The following is a 19,971-nucleotide window of genomic DNA, read 5'->3' as shown; positions in this document are numbered from 1 at the left end:
GGAGAAGAAATAAATTAGCAATTTATATTTAAGTCTAAAGTTTTCCACATAGGTCACATCCCCAACATTAAATGTTATTTTCTTAGTTATTTCTCACGGTTGCATATAAATTTGCAAGCCTAGGATGTTAACACAAGGCAATAAAATAATCACAGAAACTGACGTGCTATACGCCATCAGCAGAATGAATTTTTTACTTATTAACATGAAAAAAAAATCCTGGTAAGTGTTCAGTCAGTCAAATTCAAACAAAATTTAGCAAACAAATGAATATCATCTATTTCCATAACTTTTGCAAGAATATAATTAAATATATATAATTATTACTACTATAAACATTATAGTAACATTTTCCCCATAACTGTGAGAGGAAAGATAATTAATAGTGCAGAAAGTATCCTTTTGTCATTTCTTAAGGTAAAAAACCAATCCCTTATTATTATAGTGGTGTGTGTTTTCCTAACACTGTGCATTTAAAATCTAGGTCAGTCACTTTCATCAGCAATCTATTTCCACATGGCAGCTTCTGGAAATATGTACACGTCTATTGCAAAATCATTGAACCAGAAAAAAATGACACAGATTTTACTTACATTTAAAGAAATACAATGACTAACAAGTAGGGGGAAAGCTAAGTTAAGAATAAATCATTTACAGTCTAAAAATTCAGCATTTCAAGACTCTTATCTAGGAGTTAACAAAATATTTTAATATAATTGACATAAACTAGATCTAAGAAATCACCCTTGATCAAAACAGAGACTATTTTATACTTCATATTGAAATGGTCTACCTCTATGACTACACATCAGCCAGAAAAATCCCAACAGGTTTTACTTCTTGTGTGTACATGTCATGATAGGGCTTTGGTCATAAAATATCAGCGTTGATATACTTCTTAGCACTCAGCAAAACGGTGCACTGAAGTTAAAATGCTCACATGTTATTTCTGCTAACCTAACTTAAAATACAAAAAATTTAAATTATCAAAAGCAAAAATAGAATGCACACACAATAACCTCAATAAGTCTTACTGTTCTTTAAGGTTTATAAACTTTCATCACAGGTTAATCAGAGTTCATTAACCTATGCCTACAAATATGTTTTGCCAAAATATTGTATTATTTAGATCGACTTCCAACCACATTAATGCAAGAGCTAAAGGAAAAGTTCAAAATAGGAAAGACAAGGACATGTGAAAGCTATATCCATCGCATTCCTTTGTGAAGGCAGAAAGAAACTGAAGACCCGATATTCCCTTAGCAGTGATCCGTTCTGAAGCCTGTGGTCTGTTGCTCTAGGGATAGGATGTCAACTCTGTGTCATATCGTGGTTATAATTCAATGGAATAAAATTATGAAGCAGAGAGGTCTGGGGCAGTGTGAACGCCACTCCTCATAGCGCACATATGCACAAATGACATGGCTGAAATCCACGATGGTTTCCCACACATGGTCAGGACAGTAATCCAAACAAGAGAGCTCTGCATCCTCTCGCACCTCCAGGAATGAAGCATACCTTTTTTGCTACTGGGTTACCTAAAACAAATTAAATAAATAAGCATTCAATACCCCATGCCCACCTAAGATAATCCTCCCTGCGACCAGACACCTATATCCTTGTCTGCGTCACTGTGCAGAGATTAGCAGTTTGTAGCACTATTCATAACCAACCTCACCAAATCCACTCTTCACATTCTTTTTCACATGTCTTGCTTTTAGGTTGGAGAGAAAACTTGCTCAAAGGTTTCACAACATGGCGTTATGTGTCCTTGCATTTTATTTTGTGGAGCTATGAAAAAATTTCATCAGATCGCATACACTCAAGGCCCATCAGGTTACCTTGCCTGTCTGTGCTGAGCATGCTTTGTTAATGGTGCTAAATTTTTCCTAATGAATGCCAATTAAAATCAGCATATGTCATAATCAAAATGTTGCTTTTGCTACTTTTTAAATGTAACTTTCATTTTTAAAATGCAAGGTTATTAAAAAAAAAAAGAAAACTGCTGTTTACTAGAAACATACATCCATTACAAAGTTTGTTTTTTCCATTTTTAAATATCCTGAGCTCATCACTTAAAAGCTAAGAAAACAGACCAGCGGTTTCAATAGTTTGATTTGTTTAAAGTAAGAAACTTTACAAGTTGGATAATCAGTACACCAGCTAGAAGAAAAAAATAAAAGCTTAAGACTTTAACATGTCTACACCATGAAAATATTTTCAAAGTAAATTACATTATTTAGCATAGTTAACACATCTGGTCTTTAGATCCAATCAAGTATTTACTCAAACCCCAGATTCCGTAATTAACTGACACAGTGTCTTATACAACTGCTCTTTTGTTCCTGCTGGAATACTGCAGCAAACAAACAAATCCCTGTCCATGCTCACGAGCTGTCCTATAGTATGACTGGCACACGCTTTCTATATGGGACCAGACATAGATTATGCACCTTTGCAGGCTTCAGAGTCCCTATCACGAATACCCAAGAGTCTGCTTCTAGACCACGAAAGCAGCATAGACAATACAACACCTAAACTAACGGGTATGGCTATGTTCTGATAAAGTTTTATTTATGAACACTGAAATTTGGATTTCATGTCAGAGGTGGTGTGTGTATTGGAGGAAAGACAGATTGGGGCAGAGAGAGTAGAAGGCTACTGTGTAGAAACGTCTGCTCGGAAGGAGATATTAAAGGGGATACTTGAAGGAACAGAGGGAGCCCCAACCATCTGCAGGAAGAGCCTTGCAGGCGGAGAGGGAAGAGAATGCAATGGGGACCCCAGACCAATGCACAGAATGTGGCCTTCCTCTGGCTGAGGTACAAGAATGACACAAGGAACACATGGCCAGAGGTAACTTGAAAGACTCATTTTGACTGAAGTGATGCAAACAAGGCCAGTAGGACATGTGACAGATAGGATGAAGAATGTGAAAGAAAGAGGATCAGTCTTAGGCTTTAAAAAAAACCTGACTGAATGGGTCATTTTCTCAGTTGGGAGACTCTCTCTGTTTCTTCCCTGTCTCTCTCTGTTTCTTCATCTGCTAAATGTGGGAACAGCACCTGCTCCCTCTAGCAGTGGAGAGTGCATGAATATGAATTGGACTGCACAGCCCAGTGCCTGGCACGTGGTTCACATTTAGGAAGTGGTGGCTCTGTCCAGACCAACCCAGCATGTATCTGTATGTGACCTAGTAGCCACTGATTTACACCTAGGATCTAATTCTACAAAGAGTCTTATTTAAGGAAGCTTATTCTCCAGGCCCAGCTTACCTTGGAGCCTATTTGCACAAAAAGTTGGAGAAGATACTTTAGGATTTATTTTCCTAAAAATTTTTTATTTTTCTGATTGTTTAAGGAAGGCTCATTGTTATTTTGGAATTGTGATGAATAAAGGTGCTAACATACCCTACCAGCTCCACTCTCATGTGACAGAGTACCCTTAGTATGTTGCGCTCTGGTAACAAGCGGAGACAAAACATCAGAGGAAAGAAGTCATCTCCTCTGGTCTTGGAAAGACAAGTGGAATTTTAGAAGAAGGAGAAGATGAAGAAGAAAGCGCTGGAGCATGGAAACTCATGACCTACTGGGTAGTGGCAATGAAGGCCCATCCCAAATGCCTATTCTCTATCTTTTCCACCTGTTACCAATGGGGATCTGTTAGTGGTCTCTCACCAAGAAAGGGCCTGGGCAAGGGATGACTCTGGTGGTTCAGAAAGCAGAATATAAGCAGGATAAAGGTGAGAACAGTGAGTAGGTGGAGCTCAGAGCAACAGTGCTTCCCTCATACAGTTTGTTCATCAGAATCATCCTAACAATGTTGTTAAACTGTGGTTTTCCAAGCTGCATCCCAGGCTTACTATACCAGAGTAGCCTAGGAGTGGGGCTAACAACTGCATTTCAGCAAGTTCTCATGATGCCTATTGTATAGCTGCTGATACCAGTAAATTAGTATAACATGTAGCAAAAGAGGACAAGGACAGCATAGGTGGAAGCCCAGGAGACAGAGGGAAAGGGATCCACCAAAGACATTATGGTCATCTTAGATCTTGAGGATGATTATGCTTAAACTCCTCTTACCTCTAGTTATCTAGTGTGAAATACTGAAAACATTTAGACACTTAGTAAAAACCTTGAAGAACAAAACGAAGTAAGAGAATCATGTAAGATGCTTACAGAGAGCTACTGGAGAAATAAACTATTCTCTAAAGCAGAATATTTCAGTCTCAGCATTACTGACAGTGGGACCAGGTGGCTCTTGGTTGTGAAAAGCCCTGCACGTTTGAGGAAGTTCACCCCTCCCCTTCCCAACATGTAACAACTAAAAATGTCCCTGACATTGACAAATATCCCCTTAGAGAAAACTGCCCCTGGTTGAGAATCACAGCCCTGAAGATACAGTTCTTTACCCTCAGTAAGTGTTATAAAAATTACAAAATTAAAAAACTAAAAGTTCTTAAAATTCAATATGATTTATTTCTATTTTCAAATAACAAAAAGCCCTGGCAAATGTTTGGCTCTGGTGCAAAGAGGACATCGTGCACTGGTGAGGAGGCTTAGTATTGCACAGAGAATGCAGTCAAACTCAGAGTGAAGAAAATGAAAATGGAGGCAGGATGACAGGGAGAGAGAGGATTATATTTTCCCAGAAGAAGAAATCACTGCACCCTCTCTGGGGACCTTGAAACCTACACAGGGTAGAATAAACTCAATGCCCAAAGACAAGATGGTTGGGTTGGGAATTGTCCCTCTCATTTTCATATCTTTATCTAGGCTGTTAACGTCTCAAGTTAACTGCTAACTAACTCTTCTCATATTCACATTTAAGTAGAAAACAAAACTCTGACATAGCTGGCTTACAGTAGACAATCTGATTTTTAGCCCTTCCATGACTTGATGCTGTTGTGCATGAATTGCTAAGTAAAATGGAAACTATTGTGTTATATAATTAGTACCCTTCCGCCAGGGAGACCATAGCTCTCACTTTATAGGACAGCAATCTCACCTGTGGTGTAAGGTCAACATTGATTTTAAGAAAGAAGAATACTTTCTGTGGCACTAAGCTCTACACAGAGCCAGTCACAGCTCCACAAATGAATTTACTGTATCTGCATAAGATCTATAAAGACATAAAATGTTTTATACAATTCAAGTCACACTGACTTGGATTAATAAAGAAAACAAAGTTTTATGACTTTGGGATTATTCTCAGGTGGTGTATCACTTAAAAAAAGCAGCTAAATCTCACGGTAGCTTAGGGAACTGTATTATGTTTCCACAACTTTTTGAAGTGCCACATGAAATATCACTAGCGCTGAGGATTTAGCGAGAGCAAGTTTATATCTCTAGCACGTGGAAACAAAGTTCCCTGAAGGCCTGCCTCCTGCAAATGCCTCCTCTACCTGCACATAAATAGAGGGGCGCTGCGGGAGGTTACACAGATGGGCACGTTCTTTTCTGGAACATAGCTAGCTTGCGCTCATGGTCTTGTTTCAGCCATGGCTGAAAGGGCAGTGAGACGAGGACAGTAGGATTGTTTTAAGGTGGGGTTTCTTAGCAAGCACACTTGGGTTACATAGATTGGAAGTGACCTAGAATTGGCTTGGAGGAGGAGCCCATAGAACGATGGGAGTGTTACCCTTTCTCCACCACCAATGACTCTGTGAACTTCCACTGCCCTGGATGTGTAATATTCCATCAAGTCATTTGTCCTAGTCACCCTGATATAACATTAACAAGGTCAAGTTAGTTGATAATTGAAATTAATGTTGAAAATGCTCTTGATTTTGAAATTATGTTTTAAATAGATAAGGATCTTAACCAACTGATTCAATATGCTATTGATAATTCAGGTTATAGTGACAGCTAACTTATATTTTCTTTAAAATTTATTATAAAATATTTTATTTTTATGGATTTAAAATAGTTTATTACATTAATGGGATACTTAAGTATTTATTTTATAAAATCTTGTTAGGATAATATCTTATAAACACATTTAGAAAGAGAACTCTCCTGCTTTTGACCTCAGTTGAAGATGAATGAGAACTCTGTTTAGAATTCAACATACTCATAAAGAGAAAAACGTAAGTGAGATGAGCAGCCATGCAGGACACATTATGTCTCCATGAGGCCAAAGCTCTGAGAGTAACCAGAACTAAAGAATCATTCTCTTTCAGTGTGTCCAACTCTAATAATCCCAGTATGGACTATTTTATCAATTTTCATTCAAAAAAATTGTTAATGAGTCATTCAGCAGGCTCTGGGTCTACCAAGGCAAGCAAAAATAGACATTGGCCCTGACTTCACAGCTCTCCTTTGGACAAAATACTCTACGTATTAAGCAAATAAATATATGCTGAACCTTGAACAACATGAGTTTGAACAGCATGAGTCCACTTATATGTGAGTTGTTTCAATACCTACCTATACCGTTTTCTTTCTATCTGCAAGTGGGAGTCCTGCAGATGCAGAGAGCAGACTGTAAGCATTTATCTATGCTGCTTTATATAGAGAACTTGAGCATCAACAGAACTTGGTAGTAACAGAGGTCTGGAACTGATCCCACACAAACACTGAGGGATGACTTAAATTTGGCGGGACTCAAAAGTTATGTGTGGATTTCAAGGGTCAACTATATACCAACTGATGTAAAATACATTCACAGTAAATGCTCAGAGATAAAGGGGACAAGAATCCAGTCAGGGACGCATTCTTGAGTAAATAATGGTGAACTAGGAAAAGATGAAGCACATTCCATAAAGAGCACACCTTGTACCTGCAAAGGTACGAGGAACAGTAAGAAGAACTGAGAGTGGCAGAGAAAGCAGGAGCAGGAGGGAAGGAGGGGGGAGGCTGCTAGTTGACTTACTGAGGACCAGAAAGGCAGGAGCTAGTGAGCTATGGAGCCACAAGGAAGTCTTTAGAAAATCTGCGGGTGGATGAGCTTAGAAGACTTGTATTTCACAAAAATTAACATAATCATTGAATGGAGAACAGACTAGATGGGAACAAGAATGTATGTGAAGCAGCAACTCAGAATGCAGATGAGAGACTATAGGGGACTGGACAGGGTTGTAAGCACAGAGATGCAGAGGGATGCAGGGATTTGGAAGTGACAATTTGAAGCACAGAATAATAGAGATGGACGTGGGGAGATAAGGGAAGCATTATATCTGGATAGGCCCTGGCCAGGTAGGTCAGTTGATTAGAGCATCATCCTGGCATGCCGAGATTGTAGGTTGATCCCCAATCAGGCCACATATAACAATCAATCAATGACAGCATGAATAAGTGGAACAACAAATCAATGTTTTCCACTCCCTCTTTCTCTCTCTCCCTTTGTCTCTTTCTTTAAAAAATCAATTTAAAAAAACTGGGTAGACAATGGTATCCTTCAGAGACAGAGTACTGGAAAGAGATCCATTTGGGGAGGAACTTTTGACCTTGTAAGACTTGAATTATAGTCTTCAACATGAGACTTCTTTATAGACACTGTATTTCTACTGTAGTAAAGCATCAGTATGTGTATTCTTGCCACGCCATTGTAATACACTGGCTTGTTGACTCCTACAAACCTTTATTTTCAACCAGGCTCATGAGGACTCGCCAAAAATAACAAGTTCATCCATGAGATCACTGCTCAATAAAATCCCATCTAAAGAGTGATACTGGGGAGAGGACTTTTCAGAAGGGCCAAAGTCACAGATGGGGGCCCTGCCCACAAGGATTTGCCAGTACAAAATAATGCTGTCTTCTTGACGGCAGGGTGAAATAAAGAGGTGTCCACAGTCAGCAGTGCTGAAGTTACGTCATAGTTGCTTTGTCCATACATACCTTTGTAGTTTTTACTTTATTGCCACTGCTACAGGACCAACCTGAGTAATCAGGCAGCACTTTACAATCCTCTCCTTCCAAACAAGGGTTCATGTGGCACCACCATTTCTGAATCACGATGGAAGCTGGAAAACAAAGGCCAAATTATGTTTGTGACACTTGTTTCTTCCTCCAAATGAGGACAATATCAAGGTCAATACAGATTGGCATACTGACTTCTCTCATTATAGTATAGTTAGTGAGATCTCAAACTTCAGCATAGGCCTGACTGGGTTTGAATTTGGCTGTGCTAATTTTTTTTTTTTTTATAATTTTATTTTTTTAATGGGGTGACATCAATAAATCAGGATACATATATTCAAAGATAACAAGTCCAGGTTATCTTGTCGTTCAATTATGTTGCATACCCACCACCCAAAGTCAGATTGTCCTCTGTCACCTTCTATCTTGTTGTCTTTGTGCCCCTCCCCACCCCCTATCGCTCTCCCATTCCCCCCTCCCCCCCGTAACCACCACACTCTTGTCAATGTCTCTTAGTTTCAGTATTATGTCCCACCTACCTATGGAATAATACAGTTCCTGGTTTTTTCTGATTTACTTATTTCGCTTCGTATCATGTTATCAAGATCCCACCATTTTGCTGTAAATGTTCCGATGTCATCATTTCTTATGGCTGAGTAGTATTCCATAGTGTATATGTGCCACATCTTCTTTATCCAGTCATCTATTGATGGGCTTTTTGGTTGTTTCCATGTCCTGGCCACTGTGAACAATGCTGCAATAAACATGGGGCTGCATGTGTCTTTACGTATCAATGTTTCTGAGTTTTGGGGATATATACCCAGTAGAGGGATTGCTGGGTCATAAGGTAGTTCTATTTTCAGTTTTTTGAGGAACCACCATACTTTCTTCCATAATGGTTGTACTACTTTACATTCCCACCAACAGTGTATGAGGGTTCCTTTTTCTCCACAGCCTCTCCAACATTTGCTATTACCTGACTTGCTAATAACAGCTAATCGAACAGGTGTGAGGTGGTATCTCATTGCCGATTTGATTTGCATTTCTCTAATAGCTAAAGAAGATGAGCATCTTTTCATATATCTGTTGGCCATTTGTATTTCTTCCTGGGAGAAGTGTCTATTCATATCCTCTTCCCATTTTTTTATTGGATTGTTTGTTTGTTTGTCGTTGAGTTTTATGAGTTCTTTGTAAATTTTGGATATTAGGCCCTTATCTGAGCTGTTGTTTGAAAATATCATTTCCCATTTAGTTGGCTTTCTGTTTATTTTGTTATCAGTTTCTCTTGCTGAGCAAAAACTTCTTAGTCTGATGTAGTCCCATTCATTAATTTTTGCCTTCACTTCTCTTGCCATTGGAGTCAAATTCATAAAATGCTCTTTAAAACCCAGGTCCATGAGTTGAGTACCTATGTCTTCTTCTATGTACTTAATTGTTTCAGGTCTTATGTTTAGATCTTTGATCCATTTTGAGTTAATTTTTGTACAGGGAGAGAGACTGTAGTCCAGTTTCATTCTTTTGCATGTGGCTTTCCAGTTTTCCCAGCACCATTTATTGAAGAGGCTTTCTTTTCTCCATTGTGTGTTGTTGGCCCCTTTATCAAAAATTATTTGACAATATATATGTGGTTTTATTTTTGGACTTTCTATTCTGTTCCATTGGTCTGAGTGTCTATTTTTCTGCCAATACCATGCTGTTTTGATTGTCGTGGCCCTATAATAGAGTTTGAAGTCAGGTATTGTTATGCCCCCAGCTTCATTCTTTTTCTTTAGGATTGCTTTGGCTATTCGGGGTTTTTTATAGTTCCATATAAATCTGATGATTTTTTGCTCTATTTCTTTAAAAAACGTCATTGGAAGTTTGATGGGAATTGCATTAAATTTGTATATTGCTTTGGGTAATATAGCCATCTTGATTATATTTATTCTTCCTAGCCAAGAACAAGGTATATTCTTCCATCTCATTATATCTTTTTCGATTTCCCTTAACAATGGTTTATAGTTTTCATTATATAAGTCCTTTACATTCTTTGTTATGTTTATTCCTAAGTATTTTATTTTTTTTGTTGCAATCGTGAAGGGGATTATTCTTTTGAGTTCCTTCTCAGTTGTTTCATTGTTGGCATATAGAAAGGCTATTGACTTCTGTATGTTAATTTTGTATCCTGCGACCTTACTGTATTGGCTTATTGTTTCTAGTAGTCTTTTTGTGGATTCTTTGGGGTTTTCGATGTATAGGATCATATCATCTGCAAAAAGTGATACCTTTACTTCTTCTTTTCCGATATGGATGCCTTTTATTTCTTTGTCTTGTCTGATTGCTGTGGCAAGAACCTCTAGTACCACATTAAATAAGAGTGGAGAGAGTGGACAACCCTGTCTTGTTCCTGATTTAAGGGGGAAAGCCTTCAGTTTAGTGCCATTTAATATGATGTTAGCTGATGGTTTATCATATATGGCCTTTATCATGTTGAGATATTTTCCTTCTATACCCATTTTGTTGAGAGTCTTAAACATAAAATTGTGTTGTATTTTATCAAAAGCCTTCTCTGCATCTATTGATAAGATCATGTGGTTTTTGTTCTTTGTTTTGTTGATATGGTGTATTACATTAACCGTTTTACGTATGTTGAACCATCCTTGAGATTCTGGGATGAATCCCACTTGATCATGATGTATTATTTTTTTAATATGTTGTTGTATTCGATTTGCTAGTATTTTGTTTAGTATTTTAGCATCTGTATTCATTAGAGATATTGGTCTGTAGTTTTCTTTTTTTGTGCCATCCTTGCCTGGTTTTGGGATGAGGGTTATGTTGGCCTCATAAAATGTGTTTGGAAGTATTGGTTCTTCTTCAATTTTTTGGAAGACTTTGAGTAGAATAGGAACCAAGTCTTCTTTGAATGTTTGATAAAATTCGCTGGTATAGCCGTCAGGGCCTGGACTTTTATTTTTGGGGAGGTTTTTAATGGTTTTTTCTATTTCTTCTCTACTGATAGGTCTGTTTAGGCTTTCTGCTTCTTCTTGACTCAGTCTAGGAAGGTTGTATTTTTCTAGGAATTTATCCATTTCTTCTAGGTTGTTGAATTTAGTGGCATAAAGTTTTTCATAGTATTCTACAATAATTCTTTGTATATCTATAGTGTCCGTGGTGATTTCTCCTCTTTCATTTTGGATTTTGTTTATATGAGTTCTTTCTCTTTTTTCCTTGGTAAGTCTTGCCAAGGGTTTGTCAATTTTGTTGATCTTTTCAAAGAACCAGCTCCTTGTTCTATTAATTTTTTCTATAGTTTTTCTGTTCTCTAATTCATTTATTTCTGCTCTGATTTTTATTATTTCCTTTCTTCGGCTGGTTTTGGGTTGTCTTTGTTCTTCTTTTTCTAGTTCCTTAAGGTGGGAAGTTAAGTGGTTCACTTGGGCTCTCTCTTGTTTGTTCGAATATGCCTGAAGCGTTATGAACTTCCCTCTTATCACTGCTTTTGCTGCATCCCATAGATTCTGATATGTCGTATTGTCATTTTCATTAGTCTGTATATATCTTTTGATCTCTGCACTTATTTCTTCTTTGACCCAATCATTTTTTAAAAGTATGTTGTTTAGTTTCCACGTTTTTGTGGGATTTTTTTCCTCTTTTTTGCAGTTGAATTCTAGTTTCAAGGCTTTATGATCAGAAAATATGCTTGGTACAACTTCAATTTTTCTGAATTTGCTGATGTTGTTTTTGTGGCCCAACATATGGTCAATTCTTGAGAATGATCCATGTACACTGGAGAAAAATGTATACTCAGTCACTTTGGGATGAAATGTCCTGTAGATGTCTATCATATCCAGGTGCTCTAGTGTTTTGTTTAAGGCCACTATGTCTTTGTTGATTCTCTGTTTGGATGACCGATCTAGAGCCGTCAGCGGTGTATTGAGGTCTCCAAGTATGATTGTATTTTTGTCAGTTTTTGTTTTAAGATCAATAAGTAGCTGTCTTATATATTTTGGTGCTCCTTGGTTTGGTGCATATATATTAAGAATTGTTATGTCTTCTTGATTCAGTGTCCCCTTAGCCATTATGAAATGGCCATTTTTGTCTCTGAGTACTTTTCCTGTCTTGTAGTCAGCATTATCCGATATGAGTATTGCTACACCTGCTTTTTTTTGGATGTTATTTGCTTGGAGTATTGTTTTCCAGCCTTTCACTTTGAATTTGTTTTTATCCTTGTTACTTAGATGAGTTTCCTGTAGGCAGCATACAGTTGGATTTTGTTTTTTAATCCATTCTGCTACTCTGTGCCTTTTTATTGGTGAGTTTAATCCGTTTACATTTAGTGTAATTATTGATACTTGTGAGTTCCCTATTGCCATTTTATATCTTGCTTTCTGTTAGTTTCGTGTCTTGTTTGATCCTTCTCTTTCATTTTTCTATCTTTTGTTTTTATTTGGTTGTATTCCATACATCTTTCCTCTGTTGCTATCTTTTTTATCTCATGTGCTTCTGTGGTGGTTTTTTCAATGGTGGTTACCTTTGAGTAATGAAAAGGGTCCCTACCCTGTTCATTGTAGCGAACTATTTTGTGAGTACTTTTGCACTCCATCATCCTTTGCTACTGTTAATCTCCGTCTTCTCCCCCTCTTTCTTTTTGTTGTTGTCACAGTTTAAATTTGGTTTTATTGTGTTCTTCTTGGAGCTTTTACTTGTGGCTCTGTTTTTTTTTGTTCTTTGTATCTGATTGGAGAACCCCCTTTAGTAATTCCTGGAGTGGGGGTTTTCTGATGATAAATTCCCTCATCTTTTCTGTATCTGTGAATGTTTTTATTTCTCCTTCGTATTTGAAGGATAGCTTTGATGGGTATAGTATTCGTGGCTGAAAGTTCCTCTCTTTCAGGACTTTAAATATTGGGGTCCACTCTCTTCTAGCTTGTAGAGTTTCTGCTGAGAAATCTGATGATAATCTAATGGGCCTTCCTTTATATGTTGTATTCTTCTTTTCCCTGGCTTCCTTGAGAATTTTTTCTTTGCTGTTGGTTTGTGTCAATTTCATTATGATATGCCTTGGAGTAGGTTTGTTGGGGTTAAGAAAACTTGGAGTTCTGTTTGCTTCTTGAACTTGAGGCTTTAGTTCTTTCCACAGGCTTGGGAAGTTCTCATCTATTATTTGTTTGAGTATGTTCTCCATTCCATTTTCTCTCTCTTCTCCCTCTGATATACCTATTATTCTTATGTTATTCTTTTTGATGGAGTCAGATAATTCTTGTAGGGCTATCTCATTTTTTTTAATTTTTGAGTCTCTTTCTTCTTCTCTCTGTTGTGCCTCAAGTTGCTTGTCTTCTATTTCACTAATCCTCTCTTCTATCTGACCTGTTCTATTAGCTAAGCTTGTTACTTCGTTTTTCAGCTCGTGAATTGAGTTTTTCATCTCTGTTTGATTTGTTTTTATAGTTTCAATTTCCTTGGACATATATTCTTTGTGTTCATTGAGTTGTTTTCTGAGCTCCCTATATTGCCTTTCTGTGTTTTCTTGTATATCTCGGAGGATTTTTAGGATTTCTATCTTGAATTCTCTGTCATTTAGCTCCAAGGTTTCCAATATATTAAATTTTTTCTCCATAGATTTTTCCTCATCTAGCTGTGTTACCTCTCTTTCTTTTGTATCCATGATATTCTATTTTCTCTTCCTTAATGGCATCTGAGGGTGGTTCTGTTGATAGTATTTATGAGATTTAATAAAGAATAAAAAGTTAAAAAAATAAAAAAAAATAAAAAATCGAAAAGAGTTGTTTTTTTTAAAAAAAAATTAATAATGAAATAAAGAAAAATAAAATAAAATAAAAATTTTTAAAAAAAGGAAATTATTCCCCCCCTCATTTTTTCCTCTCCTCTCCTCTCCCCTCTTTCTTGAGAAAATCTTGTGGTGGACTGTGAGTTATAACAAACAATGCCTGTGATGGAGGGCCTGAATTGGGGAAAAGTAATAAAGGGGCAAAAAAAAAAAGGTGGGGGTATGGACCCACAAAAAGCAAATAAGGAAAAAATTTGGGTCAAGAATAAAATGATTTGCTTTTAGGTGTTGGTTGTCTAAGAGTTATGATGAGAGGAATAAGAGGAAAACGGAAAAATGGGGGACAAATTAAAAACTTACTATTGTATTTAGTGGAACAAGAACTAGATAATATGGAGAGCCAGGGATGGGAGCACTGCTAGTGAGTTAAAAAGGTGAAGTAAAAGCCCCCCAAAATGCCACAAACATAGGTTTGAGTCCCAGATAAGAGAATTTGTTTGTTATTGAGGTTTGAATGAGAGGAGATGTAAAGGAGAAAGGAAGAAACTAATATAGAGGGAGAAAAGAAAGAGAGAGAGAGAAAAAAAAGAGGGAACCACTAAAAGAAGAAAAAAGAAAGGAGAGAGAGAGAGAGTTAAGGGTTTTGGAGTGCAACCCTCATAGAGAGAAAGGAAGAGAAGAGAAAAGATAATGGGAGATGTAACACTTATGGGTAGTGTAGTTCAAGGAGAGGAGAGAGTAAGACCAGTAGAGAGTTAATCGGCCAAATCGGAGGAGGAAAAAAAAGTATCAAGAATGAAGATAAGAGAAACAAACGATCAAATATAATAAAATGTGATAGGTTATAAAGTCTGCAGATTATTCTTGATTTTGAGAGGTTATCTTCTTGCTTTTTCTTTTCTCTCCCTCTTCCTGGTCGGTGACTCTGTATCCTGGGTTCTGCCCCTTTGGCACGCTCAGGTAGAGGCTTGCAGTTGATAAGTCTCTATGGCAATGTCATGTATTGTGCTTTAGTCTCGTGGGAGTTGAGGCTCATTAGCATTTATAGGCTCCGACAGTGAGAGAGTCCGTGTTCCTGGAGCCTTTCTCCTAGTCTTTCCTTCCTCAATTAGTAGCCTGATAATCCAGCTATGGGGTTGCTGCTGCCTATGCCTGGATAGTAAGAGGTTCAAAGAGCTGGCAACTCCCCACTCTATTTCCACTCAGCACAGGGCTCTGGGTAAGGCTCAGTCAGTCAGAGCTGCTAGCATAATCAGGCGGGCTTTCCGCCCACTCAAAGACCACTGGCTCTGCCACTCTGTCCGGTAACACAAGCAGGCGCCCACTTCTGGGGAGCGCTTGGAGGAAACTCTCACTCACTGTCTGCGACCAGGATATCCAGCCAGCAGTTTCACGCTCTGAGTGAAACCCCCAACCGCAGGGAAAAGTTGCAGCGTTGGAATTGAGTCTCGCTCCGTCCCCGTGCGCGGCTTTTGCAAGGCGCTGGGGCGGCTCGAGATTCCGCTTTGGCCCACACAAAGGCCCCTGACTCTGCCCCTCTCTGCGATAACACGGGCGCGCACTGCGGAGGCACTCGGAGGAATCGCTCACTCCTTATCTGCGCGCGCACACCAGGATATGAGGCCGGCCGCGGTTCCCTCTGAGTGAAACCCTCACCAGCACGGAAAATCTCCACCGTTGGTAGTAGTTCTCACTCCCTCCCATGAGTGGCTTTCCCAGGGCGCTGGGGCTGCCCAGAGACTCTGTCCTCGGCCCACAGAAAGGCTTCTGACCCTGCCTCTCCGTGGGGCAACACGGGCACCCACTCTTGGGGCCTAGGAAGAAATTCTCGCCCACTAACTGCGCACCGACCAGGAGACCGGGTAAAATGGCCGCTCCGCTTGTCTTTCTTTGTTTGGGTTTGGCGCGAGTGTTAGCTTGTATTGCCCGGGTTGCCACAGGATCAGATTTTCCTCGGCTTGGATCTGTGTGCCACAGCCTGGTTCGGCCGTTTGTGCCGCGGCGGCCTGGATCTATTCACCCCCTTTGCCCGCCTCAGTTTCTATATTCACAGTTACCAGAGAAAGCCGCCCTGTTTAGGTTAGTGAGGAAGGCGGAGCATTTCTTACTCCCTTTTTCCTTCGGGGTTTGGTTATATATTTAGCCAATTTTTCACTCAATCATACCTTTGGGTGTATTGCGAAGCATCTGGAAGCTCCAAGTATAGGTTTTTCTGTTTCTGGTTGAAGATCTTGTTGAGTTTTGGGGGAGATTTATCGGTATCGCTTCCTACCCCGCCATTATTCTGACGTCATCCGGCTGTGCTAATTTTTACAAATGACCTTGGAATCATTATTTAACTGCTCTCCACTTCAATCCCTTCATCTTTAAAATGGGGGTGAAAATAGGACCTCACCACAGGATGATGAGGATAAAACCAATTCATGTAAAAGTCTTGGCTGACTTTGGGCCAGTCACTTATGTTCTCAGAAAACGAGCTACTACTATGGTCTTCATCTTTGTTTGTAGGTTGTATGTTAATAGTGCAAAGTTCTCATGTTGGATGCTTTTCGTTGTCAATAGCAAACACTAAAAGTGGTGAACATTTTCATCACACATGATGCTCACCTCTGCATCCTTTCCAGCAAGTTCTAAGCACCAGAAGACAGGAGGTCCTGACATCCCTTCACATGGCCACATTCTAGACTACCTAGCTCACTTGTGAACTCACTTCCTCCTTACCTCACCATGCTTGCAGCAGTCAACCAATAAAATGACTTGTGCTTTAAGCAGAAGAAGTAAAGGAAGCACCATCAATTTGGCTGATAATTCCCATAAATTTAAGGGACAAAAAGGGTTGCAACTGACTTATAGGTGAGCCCAGCCAATAGGCTGGTGTGGGACACAGTGCTGGGGCTGGGGAGCTGGGAGGCGAGGGGAGAGATGGAGAGGCTCTTATACCTATCTTTCCTGTTGAAACAGCAATGCTGATAGAGAACCTCCCCAAATGGATTTCACTCAAACTACTGCTGTCTAAGAAGTCTGAGATTCAAGTTCAAGAAAATCTTTATAAATCCTAATAGTTACAATACTTTTTCTTGAGGGCCAAGCATGCTGCAAATTGCCTTCCTTGCATTTTATAATTTCAATCTCACTGTAACTCTGAGATAAAAAAAATTGTCATTTTCACGCATTCTTTGAAGAAGACAAAACCAAGTCACATAGTTTGAGGACAGTTAGGAAGTAATGAATGGATACCACCTGACACCGCAGTCCACACTGTAACCGTATATATAGGGTGGGCAAAGCCGGTTTACAGCTGTCAGCACATGACACAGAGTTCATTGTTGTATGATAATGTATTCATTATTATATTATTTTCCATACAAGCAACTGTTAACCTACTTTTTCCCACCCTGCATGTAGCCCCTCCCTCAAACCAAGGATCTCCAGTAGAAATGGTTCTTGCATAAAATAGCAACAACAGTAGGCAGCACGGCAAGCCTACAGGCAGAATTCCTATTAGCCAAATGCAGTGTCGCATGGTGAGGGCACAGGGCCATTTCCTTCTCGGTGGCAGTGGCCAGACACTGTGCTTTCCTGATGTAGAAAGGCCGCCACCACTTCTGATTCTGACCAAATCCTGAGTTACTAACCTATTAATTAGTCCCATCAAAACCAGTAACACCTGAGTAAGGCATATTTGTGATCTAAGATAACCATTTGCTATTTAAACCAGAAGGTGCCAACACAGAGAAATAAATAGAACTAAATGGATTATTTATTTTGTCAGAGACTGCCACTGAACTTGAGTGGATGGACACATTGGGGTGAAGCCTGAGAAAATTCTTTTCAACCCCAAATATCAGAAAATCTCATCTTCAAACTAGATGGGAGTTTTGTCATTTTCTTTCTTTCTTTTATTAAGTGAGAGACAGGAAGGCAGAGACAGACTCCCATGTGCACCCTGACCAGGATCCACCTGGTAAGCCTCCTACTAGGTGATGCTCTACCCATCTGGGGCCACTGTTCCATTGCTCAGCAACCAAGCTATTTTAGCACCTGAGGCAAGGCCACAGAGCCATCCTCAGCACCGAGGCCAACTTGCTCAAACCACTCAAGCCATGGCTACAGGAGGAGAGAGAAAGAGAGAGAGAGAGAGTGAGAGAGAGGGATAGAGAAAGAGAAAGATAGGGACAGAGGAGAGGGAGAGAGAGAGAAGCATATGGTTGCTTCTCCTGTGTTCCCTGACCAGGAATCAAACCCAGGACTGAGAGTCTTCCACTGAGCCAACTGGCCAAGACTTGAGTTTTGTCATTTTCAAATCACTTTTACCTACTGCTCTTCTTTTAATTGTCCCAAAAATCTTCAGAAGCAGGAAGGGGAAACAGAAGTTCCAGAAATAAACACCAGAGCTAGAATTGCTATTAGATTTTAACGCTCTCTTCCCATCACTCTTTCTACTATGCCACATTTATAACAATAGTTTAGATTAATAAGTGCTCCACAGTGTCCGACTATATTTATAGTGCTAACCACTCATTCGTTATTTTCTGAATACCTTAGGTCAGTCCCAAGTGGATATAAAGATAAGTTAGGAGATGGTTCCCAATCCTCATTTTAAAATAACATCTGCAGGACTGGAGAAGTTTTATAAATGTTGACAGAGCTTAGCTATATTTACACAGAGCTAAAGCTGAATTTAAAATACCTTTTTTTAAAAATCTTTAAAACCGTTCCTTAGACATTTGGTTTCACTCAGTGAGGGAACTATATACTCTTGAGAGGTAGGTTATCAGAGCCACATGGAAGAGTCAAAAGAAGGCTTGACACAGATGGTTAATGATCTGTCCTTGTGGAGCAATGCTACAGTGAATGGCCAACCTGGAAGCCAGCAGATCGTGTGGCTGAAGGGAGGGTCAGCAAGGCTGCACTGGGCACTCAGCACAGGAGGACAGTCTACAAAACAATCTTTAGTGGTTCTCAGGGCCAGTTTAAGGTTAAGCAGTAGGGAGCCACGAAAAGTTTCTGAGCAAGGTCATGCAGTCAGCCCGGGAAAGCTGTGCATCTGGAAGAGTAGCCTGGCAGTGGAGGACAGAAGAATGAGGGCAGAAAGGGTCTGCAAGGAGGACCAGCTGAGGTGTGGGTGAGGTGAGAAATCTGGGAACAAACTCTTTGCAGAGGAAATAGCGTGAATCATATTATCTCGACTTCACAGCAGAGACATAGCAGTGCTTCCTTACTGAACTCACAGGAGCCAAGATAATTCTGATGCCAAACCACAGAAAAGGACCTTGAGGGGAAAAAATGATGGATTCAGGCAAGCATCAAAGAAAAAAATGCCAATATCTTAACTATAGATAACTATTATTTATCTAGGATTTTGTTTAAAGATTTTAAATTTAATTTCTTTAAAAAAAAGAAAGAAATATATAAAATCACGCTCTTGTGAACTTATTTACAGTTTTCTTTCATTTACTAATTGGAAAATATGAACTGATATTCTAAAGACAGATTCACAGTAGCCTCCTTAAAATAGCAAGCTGCCCTGGAATTTAAAATACTCTATACTTTAAAAAATCTTTTTCATATCTTATAGAAGACTACATTGGAAAAGACAGACATAATAAGAGCCACCACAGTAGCCTAAATAAAAGTTGCAAATTCCTAGGAGTTCAAGATTGACTAAGGAACTCAAGGTTAGATAAGAATCAATCAGGAGTTTTGACCTGGGGATAAATAGGTGATTAAACAGTCCAGAAGTTTATACTCTGAGTGCATACTGAGCCCAGCTAGAGCTGAGAAAGAGGACCCAGAAGTAGGATTCTATTAAAATAACTCTTGAGAACACTGCCCACTTAACTGAACCTTGTCTCCACAGGAAATTAAGTCAGTAGGAGGCATGGTTTTTTTCCTGTTACAAAATACTATAATATACTTTAAATGAAAGTCTCTTGTTACTTCTATTTTTAAAATAAAATTCTTTAAAAAGCCTCATGCCTTTCTAACTTATGAAAACATAAAGATGTCAACCTGTAATAAATTTCTAGCTTTATGCAAAAAGGAAGAAAAGAAGACAGTGAACCTTGGCTTTGTGGTCCATCAAAGCAGCCCGGCCCATGCAGGTTCGCATTGGATTCGGACAGTCGGTAAAGAAACAGCGGAGCCAAAAACTGATGGGCCATAGTCTTTAATCCTAGCTTGCACCCGGCGGGCAAGTAAAAACACACACTGGGCTCCAAAACCCAATCACATTCAGTGCTCACAAAGCTACTGATTTATCCGAGTTTCCTAGAATCAAAGATTTCTAGCTCACCAGCCTTATTCTCCTCAGTTCCCCATCTCCTTCCTTATCCCAGATACAAA

General features: G+C 39.2%; 1 protein-coding gene across 1 annotated transcript in view; it reads right to left on the bottom strand.

Moving 5' to 3' along the window:
- Positions 1-215: 215 nt before the first annotated feature.
- The window catches only part of TAFA4 (TAFA chemokine like family member 4), a 304,694-nt gene continuing 284,938 nt past the window's right edge, over positions 216-19,971 (bottom strand). Inside the window, exons 4-5 of the mRNA XM_066244832.1 lie at positions 7,839-7,963; positions 216-1,538 (exon numbers count right to left, since the gene is read on the bottom strand). Coding sequence (XP_066100929.1) covers positions 1,527-1,538; positions 7,839-7,963 — 137 coding nt within the window. The 3' untranslated portion in view covers positions 216-1,526. The remainder of the gene's footprint in view (positions 1,539-7,838; positions 7,964-19,971) is intronic.

This window comes from Saccopteryx bilineata, chromosome 10 (genome assembly GCF_036850765.1).
Source record: "Saccopteryx bilineata isolate mSacBil1 chromosome 10, mSacBil1_pri_phased_curated, whole genome shotgun sequence".
In the NCBI taxonomy this organism is placed as follows: domain Eukaryota; kingdom Metazoa; phylum Chordata; class Mammalia; order Chiroptera; family Emballonuridae; genus Saccopteryx; species Saccopteryx bilineata.
The sequence above is the reverse complement of the archived record's forward strand: the minus strand, read 5'-3'. Positions and strand labels throughout refer to the sequence as shown.